Source organism: Periplaneta americana, chromosome 11 (genome assembly GCF_040183065.1).
Source record: "Periplaneta americana isolate PAMFEO1 chromosome 11, P.americana_PAMFEO1_priV1, whole genome shotgun sequence".
Taxonomy (NCBI): domain Eukaryota; kingdom Metazoa; phylum Arthropoda; class Insecta; order Blattodea; family Blattidae; genus Periplaneta; species Periplaneta americana.
In genome coordinates this window covers 147,015,805-147,038,279 of record NC_091127.1, presented here as the reverse complement: position 1 = coordinate 147,038,279, position 22,475 = coordinate 147,015,805, and the positions used below count along the sequence as shown (strand labels likewise).

Sequence of the window (22,475 nt, the reverse complement as noted above, 5' to 3'; positions counted from 1 at the left end):
TAAAGACATTTATGTAATAATACATTACAGTGAACACTTAATTGTACTGTATTCTTAAAATAGGGTTCCCATAATGGTATAGCAAAAACTGGGACATTTGCAAATTTTTATTTAAAAAGCCTGTGGGACATTTTGTAAAAAAAGCGAGATGTGTTAGAAATTAAGAAAACTGAAAATGAATCACCACATGCTTCATCTATACTAATAATAAATCTGTAGCCGAAATTTTTCTGGTAATTTTCGATTTTCCAAAAATAATTGGTCCTAACATATATAATTAACCACCCTGAAACCGAAAATCGCTTTTTTGAAATTTTTGTTTGTATGTCTGTCTACCTGTATGTTTGTTACCTTTTCACGCGATAATGGCTGAACGGATTTTGGTGAAAATTGGAATATAAATTAAGTTCGTTGTAACTTAGATTTTAGGCTATATGACATTCAAAATACATTATTTAAAAGGGGGGTTATAAGGGGGCCTGAATTAAATAAATCGAAATATCTCGCTTATTATTGATTTTTGTGAAAAATGTTACATAACAAAAGTTTCTTTAAAAATAATTTGCGATAAGTTTTATTCTTTGAAACATTTTGATAGGACTGATATTTAATGAGATAAATGAGTTTTAAAATTAAAATAACTGCCATCTAAGGCCGTGTAATGAATTAAAAAACAAATGACTTCGTCTATAAGGGGCCTTGGACAGCAACAATCGAAAGCTATGAAAGATAGCCTACAGAGAATGTTTCTGTGTTTGTTGTTGTTTTCTAATGCCAGGCGTTTGACAATAAAGCCATTTGACCTCTTGCACTCCAATATTTTTCAAAGATATTATCATGGCCAGCCACTGAAGCACAGATTTTGAGGTGTTCCGAATCCATTTCTGTGTTTGTATAAAGTAATATCGGAAGCTAAATTAACCGATTTGTATAATTAATTATTATTTCACCATTGGAAAGTGTAGTTTCTCTAGATGGACATAATGCTATAATGTTATTACAGTAACTTCTGATATAATATAATATAATATAATATGTAATATTATATAATATAATTTAAGTTATTTGAAGGGTTCAGAACCATAGTGGGCCAAGCGCCATTTACTGAATACGTAGAAAACAAGGGTTAAAATTAAGTTATTACCATAATTCAATGGAAACCTATAACAAGTAAAATAAAATATACACATTATATCTAAATGATGTCAATCTTCATTAAACTATGGTTACATGTAATAAAAATTAAGAAACATGTTAAAGGAATTGTCATTGCACCAAATGAGTGTCTCTGGACCAAAATGATCGCATTTTAATTATTTGGATACAATTTAAATTAAGTAACATATTAAACGATTTATCCTTCTATCAAACACGAATGTTCCCTGGATCAAATGTCCTATTTTAATTATGTAATTACTTTATATTTATTTCTAACGGGTGCAGCGGAGCGCACGGGTATGGGTAGTTTTAAATAAGACAGACTTATTGACATAAATTCTATTTTAAAAAATAAGTATAAATGACAAAATGTATTTTAAAAAATCGACCTTTAAAAATACTGTCAACAGAAGCATGAAGAGAAAAAAGAACATCATTGTCAACATCGTAGTAGAAATTTATCAACAGTGTTTCAGGGATTGATCACCAGGAATGCTATTCTCCGTGACAAATCTCCTGCATATGACCTTCAACAGCTCCCATGAATCAGAGGAGTGCAGCGTTGCCTAATAAAGAATATTGCTGTCAAAGTGGACATTGGTAGTCAGGCATTTATTTAATTCTGAAATTCATTAGCTTCACAGGTATAAAAAGATTTAATTTCTAATTATGCCCGAAAAAGAAGAACGTAATTTTAGGTCAAACCATATCCTCTGTACAATTATTATAAAAATACCAGTTATAGTGCAGTGTTCGAACTTAATATGTTCTAGTACAAGAACGTTATTGGTTAGAACGTCTGCATTGCTCAAGACATGTAGGCCAGTTATAAAAAAATACAGAAAATAAATACACTCTCGACACACACTTATGATTCTCCCTTCGTTTTCATGTCGTTGAGTGAAGCAAGTAGTAGTGATAAAAGAGAGACAAAAGGTTGTGTTTTTATGGTAAAAGCCACGCATGACAATTGAGGGGCTTAGAACAAAAAGCAGGTAAGTGACATTATAAAAAAAAATGAGGTAAGTACGTGTTGTGATAGCCCAAAAGGATGTTTCTTTGGGATAAAATCAGGTAAGTGATCACACAGTGCAGTGCTGCTATATGGGCATCATTTCACCAAACTAGTGTATAATATTCCATTGCATGTAGAACTTTAACTGTAATTTTCTCAAAACTAGGTTTCTGTCACTTACCTGATTTTTGTTCTAAGCCCCTCAATTGATATTTAGAGTTTACCAGTTCTGCAATATCTCAATGTTCTTTCTCTTTTAACAGATAAAAGATTCAGTCGTGAGTCCTCTGCCAAACGAAAATGCTCCTTTAACTCGCCATAACTCGGAAACCAGTAAAGATTTTGAATATCATCAACTTTTAAAAGCAATTTTCATTCTTACTCAACATTTCTCTCAGTTTGAATCCACATCTAAAGTGAAAAATAAAAAAACTTTTGCTGCTTATCAACTTTTGAGATGTTCATGTCTATTTTGAACAGATCACTTCGAAGTTACTGTTTTTTCTCTCTTTTTCCAAAAAATGATTTTGATTTAGAATTTTTTCTGTGCTTTTCTTAGATATTGATCTATCAATTAGAAAAATTACAGCACGATTGATTGACTATAATAGAAGTTATGACATTATAAATGTTAACGAAGCCAGAAAATGGTTATCTCCTCCCTCTCACTCCAGTACACCGACTTTTCGCACAAGACGTCACTCTCTCGCACAGGCCACCAATATTACAACACTGCAGCGATCTTTTATTAGTTCTCGTCATATGCACGAGATTTACTGCTGAGAATGGCTACATGGTTATATTTAAAAACGAAATCAAATGTGTAAGTTGCAATTGTATTTCAGTAAGGACACTTAAAAAGTGAAACAATTGGAATAAATTCGGGACACCAGGACATTTTACCAAAAACAGGACTGTTTCAGAATAAAACAGAGTGAATGGGAACCCTATCTTAAAGTAAGTAGGTCGCAAATGGTTTATGATAAAATGATTGCTTTAGCTTGGCAAATCTTAGCACAGTAGACCTTCAAGATCACGGTTTAAGATGCCACTTATTGATTGCCCTTTCTATATAATCAAGTTTGGTGAATGCAAATTTATTTTAATAATATTGTGATAAATCTATTGTAAAAGTACAAGGTGAAAATTTTTTTTTGTATGACATTACATGGCAATTTTTATATTCAGAGATACATTAACACGTGAAACATAAACGCGAACGTGTTTTTTTTTTTTTTTTTTTACTTCACACACACTACTGCTTTGAACCTTGATTATAACAGCTCTGTCTTTATGAAGTTGTTGTTGTTTTCTAATGCCAAGCGTTTGACAATAAAGTCATTTGACCTCTTGCACTCCAATATTTTTCAAAGATATTATTATGGCCAGCAACTGAAGCACAGATTTTGAGGTGTTCCGAATCCATTTCTTGGTTTGAGTTGCACAGTGGGCAGTTAGGGGACATATATTCCAATTCTATGCAGGTGTTTAGCCAAACAATCATGGCCTGTTGCCAATCTAAATGCAGCTACAGACGATTTTCGCGGTAAATCGGGAATTAACTGTGGATTATGATGCAGAGAGTTCCATTTTTTTCCCTTGAGATTGTGTTATCAAATTTTGTTTGTTGAAGTCTAAGTATGTAGATTTAATAAATCTTTTCACAGAGTAATATGTAGATTTAGTAACAGGTCTGTAAGTAGCAGTGCTGCCCTTCTTTGCTAAAGCATCCGCATTCTCATTTCCCAGGATTCCACAATGGGATGGTATCCATGTCTTTATGAAGTCGTTGACTAATAACAGTAGTTCAGCAAGACAATATAGTGAAACTTTGTTACCCTTTGTTAGATTATTTAAAACCATTGAATACAAAAATAATTTATGTACTTCACTGTTTATAATGAAATTAAAGTTATTTAATATGAAATTACCTGATTATTCTTTTTCCTCTTTAATTCTTTTGTTATCATTCCAACTTAAGAAGTCCTAAGAAACATAATGGAGATAATTTAATGCTTTTGTTGTATTTTTTTCCTTAAAATGTCGTTTATTTCGTTTGCAGATATGAGAAGTTGCATGAATCCCATTCCAGTTCCAAATGTGAGTGCCTTAACAGTAGCTGCTTATGTGATAGCAGGTGAGTTTGTCTTCTTTGTTATTTTGTATTATCTAAATTACTACTATCACTTTGAAATATTTACATAGTTACTTACTTACTGGCTTTTAAGGAACCCGGAGGTTCATTGCCGCCCTCACATAAGCCCGCCATTGGTCCCTATCCTGAGCAAGATTAATCCAGTCCCTACCATCATATCCCACCTCCCTCTAATCCATTTTAATATTATCTTCCCATCTACGTCTCGGCCTCCCCAAAGGTCTTTTCCCCTCTGGCCTCCCAACTAACACACTATATGCATTTCTGGATTCGCCCATACGTGCTACATGCCCTGCCCATCTCAAACGCCTGGATTTAATGTTCCTAATTATGTCAGGTGAAGGATACAATGCGTGCAGCTCTGCGTTGTGTAACTTTCTCCATTCTCCTGTAACTTCATCCCTCTTAGCCCAAAATATTTTCCTAAGAACCTTATTCTCAAAAACCCTCAATCTCTGTCCCTTTCTCAAAGTGAGAGTCCAAGTTTCACAGCCATACAGAACAACCGGTAATATAACTGTTTTATAAATTCTAACTTTCAGATTTTTTGACAGCAGACTGGATGACAAAAGCTTCTCAACCGAATAATAACAAGCATTTCCCATATTTATTCTGCGTTTAATTTCCTCCCAAGTGTCATTTACATTTGTTACTGTTGCTCCAAGATATTTGAATTTTTCCACCTCTTCGAAGGATAAATCCCCAACTTTTATAGTTCCATTTCGTACAATATTCTGATCACGAGACATAATCATATACTTAGTCTTTTCGGGATTTACTTCCAACCCTATCTCTTTACTTGCTTCAAGTAGAATTTCCGCGTTTTCCCTAATCGTTTGTGGATTTTCTTTTAACATATTCACGTCATCTGCATAGACAAGAAGCTGATGTAACCCGTTCAATTCCAAACCCTGTCTGTTATCCTGGACTTTCCTAATGGCATATTCTAGAGCAAAGTTAAAAAGTAAAGGTGATAGTGCATCTCCCTAATATTTACATAGTTATTCCTTTAAAACAATTTGTAAAGGAGAGTCACTCTTCAGTCTTGTAACTTTTCAATCAGAATTGATATTTGATTTTTTTTAAATACTACAGTGTCTTAATCCGAAAGGATAGTATATAGTGTAATTTTATTTGAGAAGGCTGTAATGATATAGAAGTAATGTATACCTAAAGAGATTCAGTTTGAATATTGATATCTTTGCAAATTATATACTGTAATGCAGTTGGTGCAGATCAAGATGATTAATAACTTAGTTTTGTGTCTTCAAATTCTGGACATGTTACTCATAATGAACTAGATCTTTGTCCTCCTGCGCTCTAAAAAACGTTACATGTGTTGTGTCATCATTCTATAGCCCAGGCCTTGCTGCATCTTGATCTCAGATTTGTTCAGAGACATATTTACGCATGGGCCAATTCTGGCCATGACCAGGGAGGAGATTTTGTGGGGCGGCAAAATTTGTCTTTTATACTTAACTGGTGGATGTTAAAAGTTAGGTATCCCATATGCAAAAATGAGTAACTTGTCAATTTCTTACATAATGTATATGATATAATATGATATGATATGATATGATATGATGATATGACATGATATATGACATGATATATGATATGATATGATATGATATGATGACATGACATGATATGTGATATGACATGACATGATATATGATATGATATGATATGATATGATATGATATGATATGATATGATATATGATATAATATGATATGATATGATGACATGATATATGATATGACATGACATGATATATGATATGACATGACATGATATATGATATGATATGATATGATATATGACATGATATGATGACATGACGTGATATATGATATGACATGACATGACATGATATGATATGATATGATATGATATGATATATGACATGATATGATGACATGACATGATATATGATATGACATGACATGATATATGATATGACATGATATGATATGATATGATATGACATGATATATGATATGATATGATATGATATGATATATGACATGATATGATGACATGACATGATATATGATATGACATGACATGATATATGATATGATATGATGATATGACATGATATATGATATGATATGATATATGATATGATATGATATGATATGATATGATATGATATGATATGATATGATATATGACATGATATGATGACATGACATGACATATGATATGACATGACATGACATGATATGATATGATATGATGACATGACATGACATGACATGATATATGATATGACATGACATGATATATGATATGATATGATATGATGATATGACATGATATATGATATGATATGATATGATATGATATGATATGATATGATATGATATATGACATGATATGATGACATGACATGATATATGATATGACATGACATGACATGATATATGATATGACATGACATGATATATGATATGATATGATATGATATGATATGATATATGACATGATATGATGACATGACATGATATATGATATGACATGACATGATATATGATATGACATGACATGATATATGATATGACATGACATGATATGATATGATATGACATGATATATGACATGATATATGATATGATATGATATGATATGATATGATATATGACATGATATGATGACATGACATGATATATGATATGACATGACATGACATGATATGATATGATATGATATGATGACATGACATGACATGATATATGATATGACATGACATGACATGATATATGATATGATATGATATGATATATGATATGATATGATATATAATATGATATATATTTGATGTCAACATTTACGTCCATGTAATGTGGACCTCACAATTTTTGTATCCAGTGCCACAATTACATTCATTACAGATATACCTTTTGTAGACGCTCTTATAATTTAACTTTCGACCGCATTTAGATCATTCAAAATTGACACTTTTACGACTCTGTTCTTGATTTTCAGTACCCTTTTATCGAGCACACACTGTTTCTAATAATACTTGTCACTAAAACATACTACACCATTGTCCAATGTGTTCGTTATTATGTCTGTTTCTTGTGCACATTTCATTTTCAGATCTCACTCATTTTCTACATATTATACTTCACCATCCTAGCTAGCCTACCCCGCCATACTCTTCACCTATTTTCATTATCCCTCTCGTTTTACTTCACTTTACTACACTCCTCTAATTCATTCAAAATTGACACTTTTATCACTCCGTTCTAGATTTTCAGTTCATTTAGACTATATCGGACACACACTGTTTCTACTAATACTTGTTAATAAAACATATTACACCATTGTCCAATATGTTCGTTATTATGTCACATAATGTATATGTTGTTGTTTTCTAAAGCCAGGCATTTGACAATAAAGTGATTTGACCTCTTGGATTCCAATATTTTTCTAAGATATTGTCATGATCAGCCACTGAAGCACAGATTTTGAGGTGTTCCGAATCCATTTCGTGGTTTGAGTTGCACAATGGGCAGTTAGGGGACTGATATATTCCCATTCTATGCAGGTGCTTGGTCAGACAGTCATGGCCTGTTGCCATTTTTAGGTACTTGTTAGTTATTTTCATATTACATGAAATCCTCATTTGGCATGATTGACGTAACAACAGTCACCTGTACCACAGTCTCACGATTGTTTCAGTGTTGCTTGTAACTTTTGTGTGTTTCAATTTTTCACAGCATTGATGAGTGTTTGTGGTATGCTGCTGGTGTACTTCCTATGCCAATGGCTGTGGGAGACTTACATTAAGCAGAAATTATACATGAGTGCGAGTGAGAGCAGCCTCATCAGTGATGACTAAGGAATGTAATCTGTGATAACAGTGCTTTATTTGAGGTACTTACAGAAGTGAAATATTTTCTTAACTGAATGGCCCAGTCATATTTGCCAAATCACATTTTCCTTACGGTATTACTATATATCTAAGTGTAATGTTTGAAGAGTACTGTGGTATATGGAGAAGTTACAACTTATTTAAGATACATCTTGATTACACAACTTTCAACACTATATCACTTCGGAAAACGTATTATTTGTCGTTCTTGTGTTAAATTTTATATTAAATTATAATATCTCATACAGAACAAATAATACTCCACAAAAACATCTCAACACACAAACAACACAAACAAACAAATACAGCCACGCAGGCATATACAAACTCAAATGCAACACTGCAACAACTTCTACATAGGACAGACAGGTAGATCATTTCAAACACATTACAAAGAACACATCACAGCCATAACAAAACATTTCCACATATGCAGAAAACATCACAAATGCTAACCACACCTACAGAGACATCAACACAGACATGGAAATTCTACACACCAACCAAAAAGCCAGAAACTAAACACACTAGAACAAATACGAAATATACAGACACACAAAAACCTATCCAAATGAAATTCTCAACTCAACTCAATTTCAGAACAAACACACTCTTTGACTTCACATTACACTACACAAACACACCCCCACAGGAAACAAGTTCTGATGATGGCCAATAGCAGGCTGAAACATCTTAACAAGGTAATATAAAATTTAACACAAGAAAGACAAATAATATGTTTTCCGTTATTTAAGATGTTAAGTAGATGTCGCAGTCATGAGTTCGAAACTCATCTAGGGCATGATATTTGGCATTGTCAATATGCAAATCTTGTGGACAATACATCACAGGAGACCCACAATATGCACTCCTAATGTTAATTGAAAAAGTCCGAAATAGGGTCAGCGTGAACTTTGGCAGAATAATGAACACAAGAGGGCTGAAAATTAATAATAATGATTTATTTAACATGGCAGGCCTTCTCTAACACTCAACCAGAAGTAAAACTGCGATACAAAAAACACTACAAACTTACAAAATACAGCACACACAAAAAAAAAAACTGAAGTAGATAATCATAATACAATGTAAACAACAAGTCAGTAGAAATTAGACAAAATATATAACATATAGAAAGAAAGAAAAAGCATAATAAAATGTGAACTATAAGTAAAAAAATGAGACATACAAAGTGTAAAAATGTGAGGCAATAATAATAATAATAATAATAATAATAATAATAATAATAATGATGATGATGATAATAGCAACAATAACAAGATAGTAAAGTACAAAGCATAGAATGAACACAATATTTATTAGGTATACACAGCAAGAAAAATTATAATTATAAGTAACTCAAGTTATCACATGGCAGACATACCATTATCGCAAAAATAAATACATGGAACAAAAATAAATAAAATAAATATCACTAGAATATAAAAAATGTAGTGAATACTGGTAACAAGCAATACAACACTTGTCATAACAGTTACTTAGTTTGACAACTCGTCATAAGATAATTTTCTAACTTGGATAATTTTATAACTTGATTAATGATATGTTTATTGTTGTTTATTGTTAGTAAAATGACATGTACAAAAATACAGTCTTAATTCTTCCCTGAAGGAGTAAAAACTCGTGCTCAGGGAGTTATCTAAACACATACTTAACACAAACAAAGATAATTATTTGACACAAAGTGAGTCGAGAAAAAAAAATTGCAGGAATAAATTAACTTTAAAAATACAATGTCAATTTTAACAATTTAAATCATACAAATACATACACATATTAAATCAATATATATTCTTTAAAAATTAAATTCCTAACGCTATTTTTTAAATTTCTGATATTAAAATTTTCCAAATTTGGGTATTTTTCAATTATTTTATTATACAACCTTGGACCAAAGTAGGTACCATCGCTAAGAGCTGTGGTTGTGAAACACTTTGGTTCCTCTAGTCGTACAAAATCGGATCTTTTAGTTCCATATTTATGATGATACAATTTGAATTTATTACGATTTTTATGTATGAAGTTTAATAAGGCAATATAATAAATCTGTTTAATTTAATATAATGTAATGTAATACTGTATTGTGTATATTGTCGCTGCACTTCCAAAATCCACTATGTGAATTTAAACAAATTTTTCTGGAGAAAGAAAAAAAAAACATCACTTTAAATTCCCTTGATTTTCAAAGCTATTTTCGATATAATTTCAATCATCATGAAACATGTACCTCTGATTGAGGTTCTAGCTGATATGTATATCTATTATCAGGCAGTACATCTCACTTGACGATTTGTGTCAGATTGTTTGTATGCATCTGAAGTCTGATTAGCGGAATATGTAGCTAATCAGCAGTGTATGCATTGGAGGGGGAAAGGAACTGGCCACCCTACCCCATTATCTCCTGGCCTTCTTGCCTCATGAGTAGTGCCTTATTGGTATTACTTATGAGGTTCAAACCTGTCTTCGGACATTTGACAAAACAACAACATGAAACATGATGAAATTATACCGAAAGTAGCTTTGAAAATCAAGGGAATTAAATGTGATAATGTTTTTTTTTTTCTTTCTCCTGAAAAGCCTGTTTAAATGCACATATCAGATTTTGGAGACTCAGCGACAGTATGAAATTCTGTATCTTATTTGCCATTGTTCAGGTCAACTGAACCATCATGCTATATTTGAATATAGTCGTTATAATAGGAATGTATTCTTTCAAGAACTAATTGCGTAGCTATGTGCATACATTCACTTTTTTTTTTTAGTATAATCATTTAAATCTAAAACCACTCTGGGACAGGGTGGTAACTAGATATGGTTTAAGATAGTTACAGAAATAATTTCAGGTTAAATATAAAATTGTAATGTAACATATCTGTGACTACATATCTAAATTCATAAATATTTCGAGGTTTTTTAAAGGAAATTGTTCCCTTTTTGGCCTTAATAACTGTCACTTTATCTTACTACAGTGCTCTTCAAATTATTTAGATTGCCTATGTACAATAAAAAAATATGAAAGAAAGCTCTATGTAATATAACAAGTGATATTTGCAATATTTTTCAAACCTAGTAGTATTTAACACTGTGTTATACTTTGTACCTTGTTTCCAGCATTAAATAGCGAAGTTGGTATTTTGTTTGGTGATATTTGTACATGCAGGAGTTATTCGGCTTCATTGAAGTGGTAAGATAATGTTTTAGCTAATAGGAAAATTGGGGAGGAAACACGTGTGACATAATTGCTTTGTCTAAATTAACCAAGGAAAAACAATTGAGGACCGTTTTTGCAAAACTTGCTAACTGCAAAATTTGCAAAATTGAGATTTTGGTGGATTTGTTAACATAAGGCAGGCCTCTACACGATGTTAAAGGCATCTTAGTAAAACTGAATTATTTCTCTTCATTGTAGTGTGTCAAAGTGTGATCGTTGCACCTGTAATCTACGCGTCTCCATTCAGTTTTTTATGTCTCCTGTAAAATTTAGTTTTTTTTTTCTATTTGCAAGTTTTGCAAAAACGGTACTCAATTCCAGCTTCATTATGATTGGCTACCATGCAGTTGATTTGATTCGAAAAAATTCTTTAGGACATCAGATTCTTTGAAATTCTGTACCTATGTAACAGCATTGTTTCTCGCTGTTTAAAATGCATGTATTTCATTCATTTTCAGGATGAATTGGATCATTAAGTTTAAGATCGATTTTATTAGTTCCTGTCACTTGTAGGCCCGGTTTCTTCAACCTTTGTTAAAATGCACCTAACATAGCGTTAATTAACTGTAAGTTAAAAGTATGAATTGCTGTTAAAAATATTGCGTTTCTTCAACTTTACATTTCACATTTTAACATTCTGTTTGTTAACTCTCTGTTAGGACCAGAGATTCTAGAGTTTAACCATAACCTATAACCAAGTATAGGCTCACTACTGTTTTCTAAACTCTGACAATTGCGATTCTCGCTTGTTTCCGTTGTTTGATTCAGAGAGGATAGAAGTGTTTCTATTCTCTCAGGTTTGATTTCTGCTTCTTTCCTCGTCTGTATCACAATAGCGTGGAGCAGCGTATTGGTATTGCTGTTATGAAATGGAAAACACTGGAACAAAAAGAAATCGTGGGACTAATTTCTCTTCGTTCGAAAGAAACCTTCTGCTGGAAATTATTTCACAGTATAAACCAATTAATGAGAATAAACAAACAAACGGATTTAAGTTGAAAGTGAAAAGTGAGGCTTGGCAGAAAATAGCCTATACCTTTGTATGAACTTCTGTTCTGTCAAATCACAGAAATCATCCGCTCTGTTTACGTATTCATGGATATCATTTTCTAAATAATCCAGATACGAGGGGGATCCAGGAAATAACGACCGTTTTGTTGTAATAATTAAAAATAAAAATATTTATTTGAAAAAACAAAGTCTGTTACATAACTGAAGCTTCCTTTACTTCTCTACATAATCACCACCTACATTTAAACATTTGTCGTATCTGTTCACTAGCTTTAGAATTCCCGTGTTATACTCCTCTGCCGCCAGTTCATTAAGCCAGGTGTTCACTGTCTTCAACTCTTCATCACTTCCAAAACGCGTGCCATCCAGAAAGTCTTTCAGCAATTCGTCGAGTGATGTGCGCCTGTCTTGCAAGATTCTGTCGTTCACTTTAGTCTTCAGGTCTTCTGTGATGAGTGATGGGCGTCCGGGTCGAGTTTCATCGTGGACATTTGTTCGCCCATTGTTGAACATTTCGCACCATTTTCTCACATTTCTTTCATTCATTACAGTATCACCATACACTTCTTTCAATTGCCGGTAAATTTCTGCAGGTTTCAAATGTCGGGCATTCAAAAATCGAATCACACTCCTCACCTCACAGTCGGCGGGATTATCAATCACGTCGTTCATTTTGAAGTAACACAAAATGCACAATGGCGACTTGTTGCAACCAGTACTCACAACATTATGAGAACACATGTTAAGGAAGCCAGTTGACCTTCAAACAAGGAAGGGGAGTCAGCTGCGCGGCAGGTATGCGCGAACGGTCGTTATTTCCTGGATCCCCCTCGTATATAAGTTCAGCATGTAACGCACCAGCCATATTGGATACTTCTATGCTAATAGAGAGTTAAATGATTTAACTGCATGAAATTGGGCAGTTAAATTAACATAGGTTTTAACAGCCTGTTAGTACTAACAGTAGTTGAATAAATGCTTCAACTGTTAAGTTTACAGTTAAAATGGAATAACACACTGTTATAATTTAACAAAGATTGAAGAAACCGGGCCATAGTGGTATTATACCAGCCATTCACCATTAAAAGATTTAAATGTACGTTAGTCAACTGATGACCTCTAACCTAATGGACTGTAGTTCAGTTCCTGAAAAATTCTGTCAATGGGACAGATTTTTTCGCAATATGTACTTAGATCTCCTCTGTTATTCTCATTCCACTATACCCCTTTGTAGCCAAAACTTCATCTAACTGATCTTCAATAATATCTTGAGTTCACACAGTCTATGAAATGAAGAACTTTCATACATACATACACACACTCATATGCACACATACATTCATATACATACATAATATAAAAACGATTTTGTTAGTAATCTTTGTTGGAAAAACATTCCGGTCTTCACATTGTCATGTTTATTTCTCTGACCCGCATATCATATTGTTACCGGTATATGAAAGGAATTTGGTGATGTTACATTTGCACTTTAATTTTCTTTATTACAGTATTAGTAAATGAAAGCTTAAAAATCCTTTGCGGACTTAATATGTTGTGATGAGAATCTTATGACAGCCATCACTATGTTTTTTTGTCATCTCCAGTCGGTACTAACACTTCGGTATAGTTGCCATAGTAAAAGTAATTTCTTTGCTATACAGTGTTAACGGTATTTTATTTCAAGTAAGTACAACTAAGAGAAAATGTTATGTGTAATGTTTGTTATTTTTAAGTTATAGAATTCTTGACTTTGCAGAAGCTCTATAGTGTTACCACAGTCTACTATATACAGTCACGAAGCTCGGGGTGATTTTTTGCATTTCTCACGATAGTTGCTAGCCGCTTGGAGCGCTGTGAGTACTGTGATCTAATACAGGCCGTAAGGCTTAACTCGCTTAACCCGATCACGAAGGGCGGCATTTCAACCATATAAATTAATTGGAATGCATAAACAGTAACACATATTTCTCTAAAATGTAGTGTAATTGCATTAATACAATTTAAAACAATGATTAGGAGACACTTCAGACATAATTCCTTGCGAGTTAAGGTGTAATATTATTTTTGGTGTGAAAATTACGTTGTTCGTTTGTGTAATACGTGCCTTTATTTCGATTAAATATTGCGAAATTCTTATACATTCATTTATGCACGATTCAATAATTTTCAGTTGCACCGCACGAATATTTAGATATGTTGAAATTATAGGTTATATTTACTGTACCAGTTGCCCATTTCTGTCTAACTTTAGTGGTCTCCAATGCCCTGCCACTAATTTGTATGTTATGTCATATGGAAAGTATAGGTTATGTTTACTATATTTAACTTATATTCCTATATTTGCAATTATACAATATAATTAAGCATAATGTCATGTATGACACCGGTCACATTCTATTTGTCTGTATTTTAATACTACAATTGAGTACTGAATTATTGTATTTATCTACTACCTAAGAGACGAAGTAACACAATTGTACATACACTAATTTCATAGGAGTAGTATGGTAAATTTTATGTCTACAATTAAGGATGGTAGATGTGCTAAATTAAAATCACAATATAAATTCGTTTTTATTGAACCTCAAAATAGCTTCCATTCTAAACTTGAAATGTTCACGTGAACAGATTATGTTAACATGTAAAATTCTCTTCACATTAAAATAACACAGTTTTATAATTATTTCTGCAACATATTATGCAACAAGAAGTAAATGGAACTTATGGACAAATTACACTAAATAAAGCTTAGCAATGATAAGCAATAAAGTTATAATATAATATTTCACTGAGATCTATACACTGAAATAGAAAATCCGAACAAACATTACGGCCTGGTCTTGATCGAAAAAGCATTGACTGTGCCGTATTTCCCATTTTTGTGAAAAGCTATGTAAACTGTGAAATGTTCGTTATCGGTTGTAGTAACTGTTAATGGCTAAAATACAATAATTTGGGACAAGGAGACGTTTGTATTACTATAAATGTAAGAAAAATAGGTTAGAGTTATCCTTCTTCCGAAAGATCCAGGAAGGTGGGTTTATAGAATATAATATATATTTTATGAAAATAATATATAAACCTTATGTATTTCATATTTCAATAGTGGAAGGAAGGTGTTAACTTTTTCAAAAGAACACGATATCGAAAGTACAATACATTTTATCGTCTGCTAGGGAAAGAGTCTGTGATGAGGCGATAGTAGCGATCCTGGTGGTGAGCAACTATCTATGGATGCATATTTCAATTGTCTATGTTTGCATATTTAGTTTCGTGACTGTATATAATAGACTGTGGTGTTACGGTATTATAAATAGGCAATAAATATCAAAAATAAAAGATAATAAATGTCTGTCTTTTTGCTTCGCTACGAATTGTTCATTTCTGTTTCAGATTTAAATAGGGTTACTAGCTGCAGTAGTACACATGATTAATAATTATTATTACAATTAAAATAAACTGATAAAATAATATTGAAATGATCATTTCCAATACCAATATGGAACTTCATATCAAATGGCATTTCTATTTTTTTTTTACTCGTATATACTTGTAGTATGTACATTTTACCTTCTCCCTCTCGCAGATGTAGAGCAGGAGCAGCTGCACATGTGCGAGTGGGGGAAGATATAACTTTTGATTTTAAAATTTATTTAAGGAAAAAACATCAAATTATTATTATATAGGGCTTTCATTTCAAAACTTCCCAGTCTAAATAACTAATTATTTAAATTGAATTCAATTTAAACAAAAAACACGACAATTTAGATATTAAGGGGGAAGTCTGAAACCAGGCTTAATTGAATTTTAGATTTCACCCCCCCCCCATCCCACAGCCACCCCCACTTTGTAATTTCAAATGGCACCCTATATTTTTATACTTAAATATAAAAGAGCATTCATTTACTATACATAAGAAAATTATGGCTTATACAAAGCATGTAATGTCTATGTATTACGACTACTATTCATTATCCATTGAACGTTTTCAGCTTTCTTCTTACCGTTAAAATTATTTTTGTTATGTCATCCAAATGTTTACTTAGACTGTTTTTAAACTATACAGATGAAATTTTCATTTTCCGTAGTCAGTATTGACCAACCAATTTATCTGATATATGTACATATAGCATTTAAGAATGTATGATTTGAGGCTTTCTCAGCGTTGGTTCGCTAATATGTTTTCGCGGGATATCAGCCAAGTTAAAATTTTGGAATGTTCCAAGCTTTCAACTGCCATTTCTGCAGCCATCTTCAGGGAAGTTGTGTCTGGACAGAAAAGTCGTGAGTTATATAGATGTTAGGCTGTCTCAGGTGATACAGGATTGGTTGGCAGATCGCCCAATCCGGGGCCGGGAATTATCATTCCTCGTAAGCTTATTTTGTGTGAGACGCTCCCGCAGAATAAGCAGAATCCTCCAGAAGCTAAATATCAAAACCATACATAAACTACAGAGCAAAATCCGGAGTTTTCTACGTCAGGTTAAAGACAGTCAGGGCCTAAGGACACCAGGGATTTACAAGATTCCATGTGAGTGCGGCAAAGTATACATAGGGCAGACTGGCCGCACAATAGAAGAGAGATATAAAAAAGAGCATAAGAGGAACCTGAGGCTTTATTACCCGGAAAAATCTGCAGTGGCGCAACACAGCATAGAAAAGGAGCATAAAATACTGTTTGACCACACCGGCGGAACAGGGCTCGCCGCCCTCCAAACTTCACACAAGAATCCCGGGAGGGGCGGAGCTTACGAGGAATGATAATTCCCGGCCCCGGATTGGTCGATCCGCCAACCAATCCCGTATCACCTGAGACAGCCTAACATCTATATAACCCACGACTTTTCTGTCCAGACACAACTTCCCTGAAGATAGCTGCAGAAATGGCAGTTGAAAGCTTGGAACATTCCAAAATTTCAACTCGGCTGATATCACGCGAAAACATATTAGCATTTTAGAATGTTTATAATGAATATGCTTTAGCCAGACATAACACAAAGTGACACTATTTTCTGAGAATTATTTCTTAATAACCTCTTCTGTTTTTAAGGTCAGCCAAGTTAGCTCTGTGGTAGCGTGTCTGCCTCCAGACTAGCTGGCCTGGGTTTGATTTCCGGCAGGGTCAGAAATTTTCATGTAAAATTTCTACCTCGGGACTAGGAGATGGTGCACAATTTCTTATCACTAAGTTGTGCACCAATATGCCTGGGTTAAATTTCAAATATCTCTGCATTGCAAATGAAGAGAAGACATGTCATTGTTGATAGTGATTCGTCCGTCGGACAGGGACGTTAAGCCTGGCAGTCCCCTTCATGCTATTCGACAAGAGTAGGCTACAGGTTTCCCCTTCTTCCTACCTCATCTTCATCATCATCACTCATTCCATACCCTACCCTTACTCGAACATTTACACATACTCTCACCCTAGTACTCAACATAAAGGTACGGTCACACGTCGCTACTTTTGCTGTGCAACTTTTGTACTGCAGCTGCAAAAGTTGCGTGTCGTGTTCACACGTAAGCCAAAAGTAGCGTGCTGCACGCTACTTTTCGTGCTGCGCAACCCGAGTGCTGCAAAAGTTGCAACTGGAGGTTGCGAGTCTGTTCACACACAAGGCGCTACTTTTGCAGCCGCAGTCATGCTGCAGGTTTCCATCTCCGTGTTGACTTCTCAATATACATTTTTGGTTATGTTCGCATTATTAAGAAATTCATGCGAAAGCTTACTTATCTATTATTTGCTTTTCTGTTCTAACTAGTATTCAGAAATTGGCATTATTTTCACTATAAAGCTTTTAAAAATGCCTATATACTTAAATGATAACCAACAGCATATTCACGTAATCAATGTTGGCAACCCTCCTGTTTGAAACTACGCTACGGAAAATTAAAAAAAATGAATTATATCGTCAGCAGATATGCTCAGGCTGTGTTGTGCATTTAATAACTGTTACAAATAATTTATTTTCATCACATCTAACATTAAAATATATCCAAACAATAAAAGTATCATTGGCACATTTGGGTGGCAACACTGGTCGCAACCGCGGCAAAAGTTTCAACAAAACCGATATCAAAAATGCTGCGGCTGCAACCCTGAGAACCCTGTTCACACGTCACTACTTTTAAGCTGCACGCAGCATGGAAAAGTAGCGGGCAGCAGGTCCGGCAGCCACTACTTTTCGGGTTGCACCGTTGTTCACACGTCGCAGTACGAGAGTTGCGCAGTTTTTTGTACTACTGGGCTGCAAAAGTAGTGACGTGTGACCGTACCTTTACTCTCCACAGATAGCTACACATCAAGTACAGTGTGGCCCACCGAAGTGGTGTGCAACTAGAAAATGGGTCACAGTCCTGTCATCTGTCCACAATAAGTGGAACCCGAATCACGTAAAGTGAAGTGGGTAGACATTAGATAGATACATACATACATACATACTGTATATACATACATACATACATACATACATACATACATACATACATACATACATACATCTTCTGTTTCTAAAACATTAGAGCTTCTTTCTTTTTAATCTCCATGCGTGACTGTAAAGTAAACAATCAACGTGTTCTTTACATGAAATCTGTTATATCAACTTCATTCTTGTTTAGTGCCATGAGCGTGAATTGGAAACTGGAAAGTAATTTGTAAGAAACTTGTCAGAAACATTTCATGTAAGGATATGCACGAACATAACTATAATATGTGCCATGTATAAAATAACCCTTGCTTAAAATAAGCAACTTTATCTTTATTATAACATAATCAGTGTTTGCTTGACAATGGGGATAGGGCTGACATATACATTGATCTTGCTGTCACGGAATTGCCATTTATTTCTGTCTTATCTTTTGCAAAGTACATGATATCACAGTCATCCATAAGAAGTGGCAACGTCGTACTACATAAAGACATAATACCCCCACATTCAGTTACATGCCTTCCTTGCACTCCTAGAAGATGAAATCGGAGGTTCGTATGGTTTCAGTATCTTAAGCACATTCTCTGTTATTAAAATCTAGAGTTGTTGATTATAGGCTAAGCCTTTTTAAACATGGCACAAGCCAGTGGTGATATTCGGCGAGTTTGCACTGGTTCGGATGAACCGGTTGTTAAATTATTTCTAGGTAATATTCGCAATTACCATGGACATATACCATATATGTTTAACATAGGTAAAGTAGCCACGTTCAATTAGTAGGCTAGCGGTGTCAAAGAGGACGGAAGCTTTGTAGTTTCAATAATTTTAATTATGTCGCTGTCCATTGTCGTCGTCAAGTCTTTTGAAGGCCGCTCCAATACTCCACGCGGAGTGTATAAACCAGAGTTGCAAATTTTAGCAGTGTGTCTTGTTCTAGTTCACAGAGAAAATTAATTATATTACAGTTCAGTGTATAATAAAAATGTGGAGGCCGTGGGAAGCGAATGAAGTGTCGGAACCGATACCCATGAACGTCAATAAAGACGATGGTAATAATAATAATAATAATATATCAGAGTTAAATAACAATTCAAATTCAAAAGCTAGACCAAAATTATGTAAGCAGTGTCAAACGTTTGTGTGCAATGCTCACACGTATGTTCTGAAAAACAATTTAGGTCAAGGAAAAATTTCGGAGACATCTAAAATTCTTAAATTAAATAGAAATACTGAAAGTAAAATTGTAAAAAAGGAACCTAAGACACCTAAAAAGCGTGGACACAAAGTCACAAAATTTAATAAAGTAGATGGTTTTACGTATGATTACATTCGCCGTGAAATATATAGTTCTTACAATAAGGGCCAATCCTTAACAATAAAAGAATTATTACAAAAAGTCAAACTTTCCGGTTTTCCTTATGGAGAAACATTTAATTATTTCTTGAAATAATTAATTTAAAATAAATAATCTAAATAATATAAATAATCTTCAAATTAACTCATGCTTTGAGCAATTAAGCCTAGCCCATATCCATGTTATATTAATATATAGCAGCAACAAACAAGACGTGACAACGTCGCATTTTCATTTTATTATCGGTGCATGCAACAAAGACCTACAAATCTTAAAAGGAATGCCGCTGCCTAATAATTAAACGAGGCAACTTTATACATGAGAGAACTGGTTGTTAAACTTCTTGAATATCACCACTGGCACAAGCTATACAGTTTTTATTAGTACCTGCATAAAATGTATAGTGAGGTACCGATATGATTTAAATTCTTTTTTATTATAATTGTTGAAAGTGTCCTGTGAATTACAATAATTTCCCTTTGTTGCTTAAATTATTGTTAGGTACATATTATCGCCGCGGCCTCATGCTTAACATGTCGGCATCATACAATAACGTGCGGTGTGCTTTTAAAACATAATTTTGCCGACCGATTGTTGCTCTGTAGGTTTCACTCTGTCACGTCACGTCTACTTCCTCGATAAGAATAAGCACTAGTTTGTTATATTGTTAAATGGCTATTATTATTATTATTATTATTATTATTATTATTATTATTATTATTATTATTATTATTATTATTTCATATACGAGTATGTTACATTCTTAACTCTCCATAATAACTCTTTAATAATATTTTTTAATCACATACCTTAATGTTCGTCCTCAGCACAAGACATTGCAACCTCGGTTTTAGTCCACGTGGATTAGACAAGTAGGTGTCATTTTATAATGGAAGCAGCTTATTGGTTGCAATATTGAAATTGAGGTGAGTGATTGGAGCGGCGACACAAGAAATTGAAAACAATAATGCAATTAAATTTCAAAGACCTGCCGAATGTTAAGCATGAGACCGCGGTGATAATACATATAGTTGCTCTTTATATGATTAATGTTCTACAACTAATAAAAACTGAGCATTTATTATTATTATTATTATTATTATTATTATTATTATTATTATTATTGTACACTTCATTCTCTGTAAATATTGTAACTTTACTTTCAGTTATTGAACAAAAATGTATAACAGAATGATAATATTGAATTATTATGTTTTCTTAACCTTTATACAAAACAGAAATGAGTTCTTCATGCCCTGGTTGCTATACTCGCAGGAAAACACCGTGATACGAATTTATTGGAATCCGCATTAAAAACGAGAATCATTTTAAAATGTTTGTGAAAATAAAGAGAAAAAAATCTATTAAGCTACATCTACACGGTTCAATTTTCCATGCATGTACACATGCAATCTGGGGAGAATATTGAAAGAATCACGTTGAAAACGCACGTTCAATTAAGATGCATGCAGATTTTGTGTCTACATGGTGCGCTGTGTTGAGCCTCATCTTCATTACTTAACCGGCGTGTGTATGTATAGGTCTCGCAAGCACGGATTACCGACGGAAGGAATGCGAATCAAACACTGCGATAAGGAGAAGCGGACGAGAGGAAAGGTCACGAATGATATTCAAGAATACAGTCGGAAGAGAAATGACATCGATATAATCAGTCTTGCGTTGTAATAGTTACATTACGACTTTAGTTTGTTTCATTGCATGTGAATGCATGTCTCGTATCGCACGGTATTATTATTTCATTCGTAAACATATGTTGCGCATGTAATTAGCTTCGATTTTTCTCTTGCTACGTTCTTTATTTCCACAGCGATGTCCTCATTTGTTCATCTTCTTGGAAGAGACAGTTCTTCCATCGGCTCGCATCTCTCCCCCCCTCGGCGTGCCTACATACACACGTCAAAACAGACAGCAACGCCACCATTGTTTTTCGGTAATCGTTTCTTGCGCGAGCTATATATATATATATATATATATATATATATATATACACACACATATACATACATACATACAGTAAAGAGGGGTGGCTTTGAACGCCGAGGTGACTTTGAACAGTAATTTAGCGCCTTTCTAAATTAAATGCTGTACCCAATTGCGATAAAACTGTTTAAGTTGTCAATAAACTAGTTCAGTTCTTTCGCAATAGGGTACAGCATTTAATTTAGAAAGGCGCTAAATTACTGTTCAAAGTCACCTCGGCGTTCAAAGTCACCCCACT

At 33.7% G+C, this 22,475-nt stretch overlaps 1 protein-coding gene across 3 annotated transcripts in view; it reads left to right on the top strand.

Moving 5' to 3' along the window:
* LOC138709439 (beta-secretase 1-like) overlaps positions 1 to 21,766 on the top strand; it is a 42,797-nt gene extending 21,031 nt beyond the window's left edge. The window contains exons 10-12 of one of the 3 annotated variants that reach the window (XM_069840205.1): positions 4,236 to 4,310; positions 8,060 to 8,216; positions 17,508 to 21,766. In XM_069840205.1, coding sequence (XP_069696306.1) covers positions 4,236 to 4,310; positions 8,060 to 8,181 — 197 coding nt within the window. In that variant the 3' untranslated portion in view covers positions 8,182 to 8,216; positions 17,508 to 21,766. Of the gene's footprint in view, positions 1 to 4,235; positions 4,311 to 8,059 lie in introns of all 3 variants that reach the window. The other 2 variants (XM_069840206.1, XM_069840204.1) reach the window with 2 other exon arrangements.
* The last annotated feature ends 709 nt before the right edge of the window (positions 21,767 to 22,475 follow it).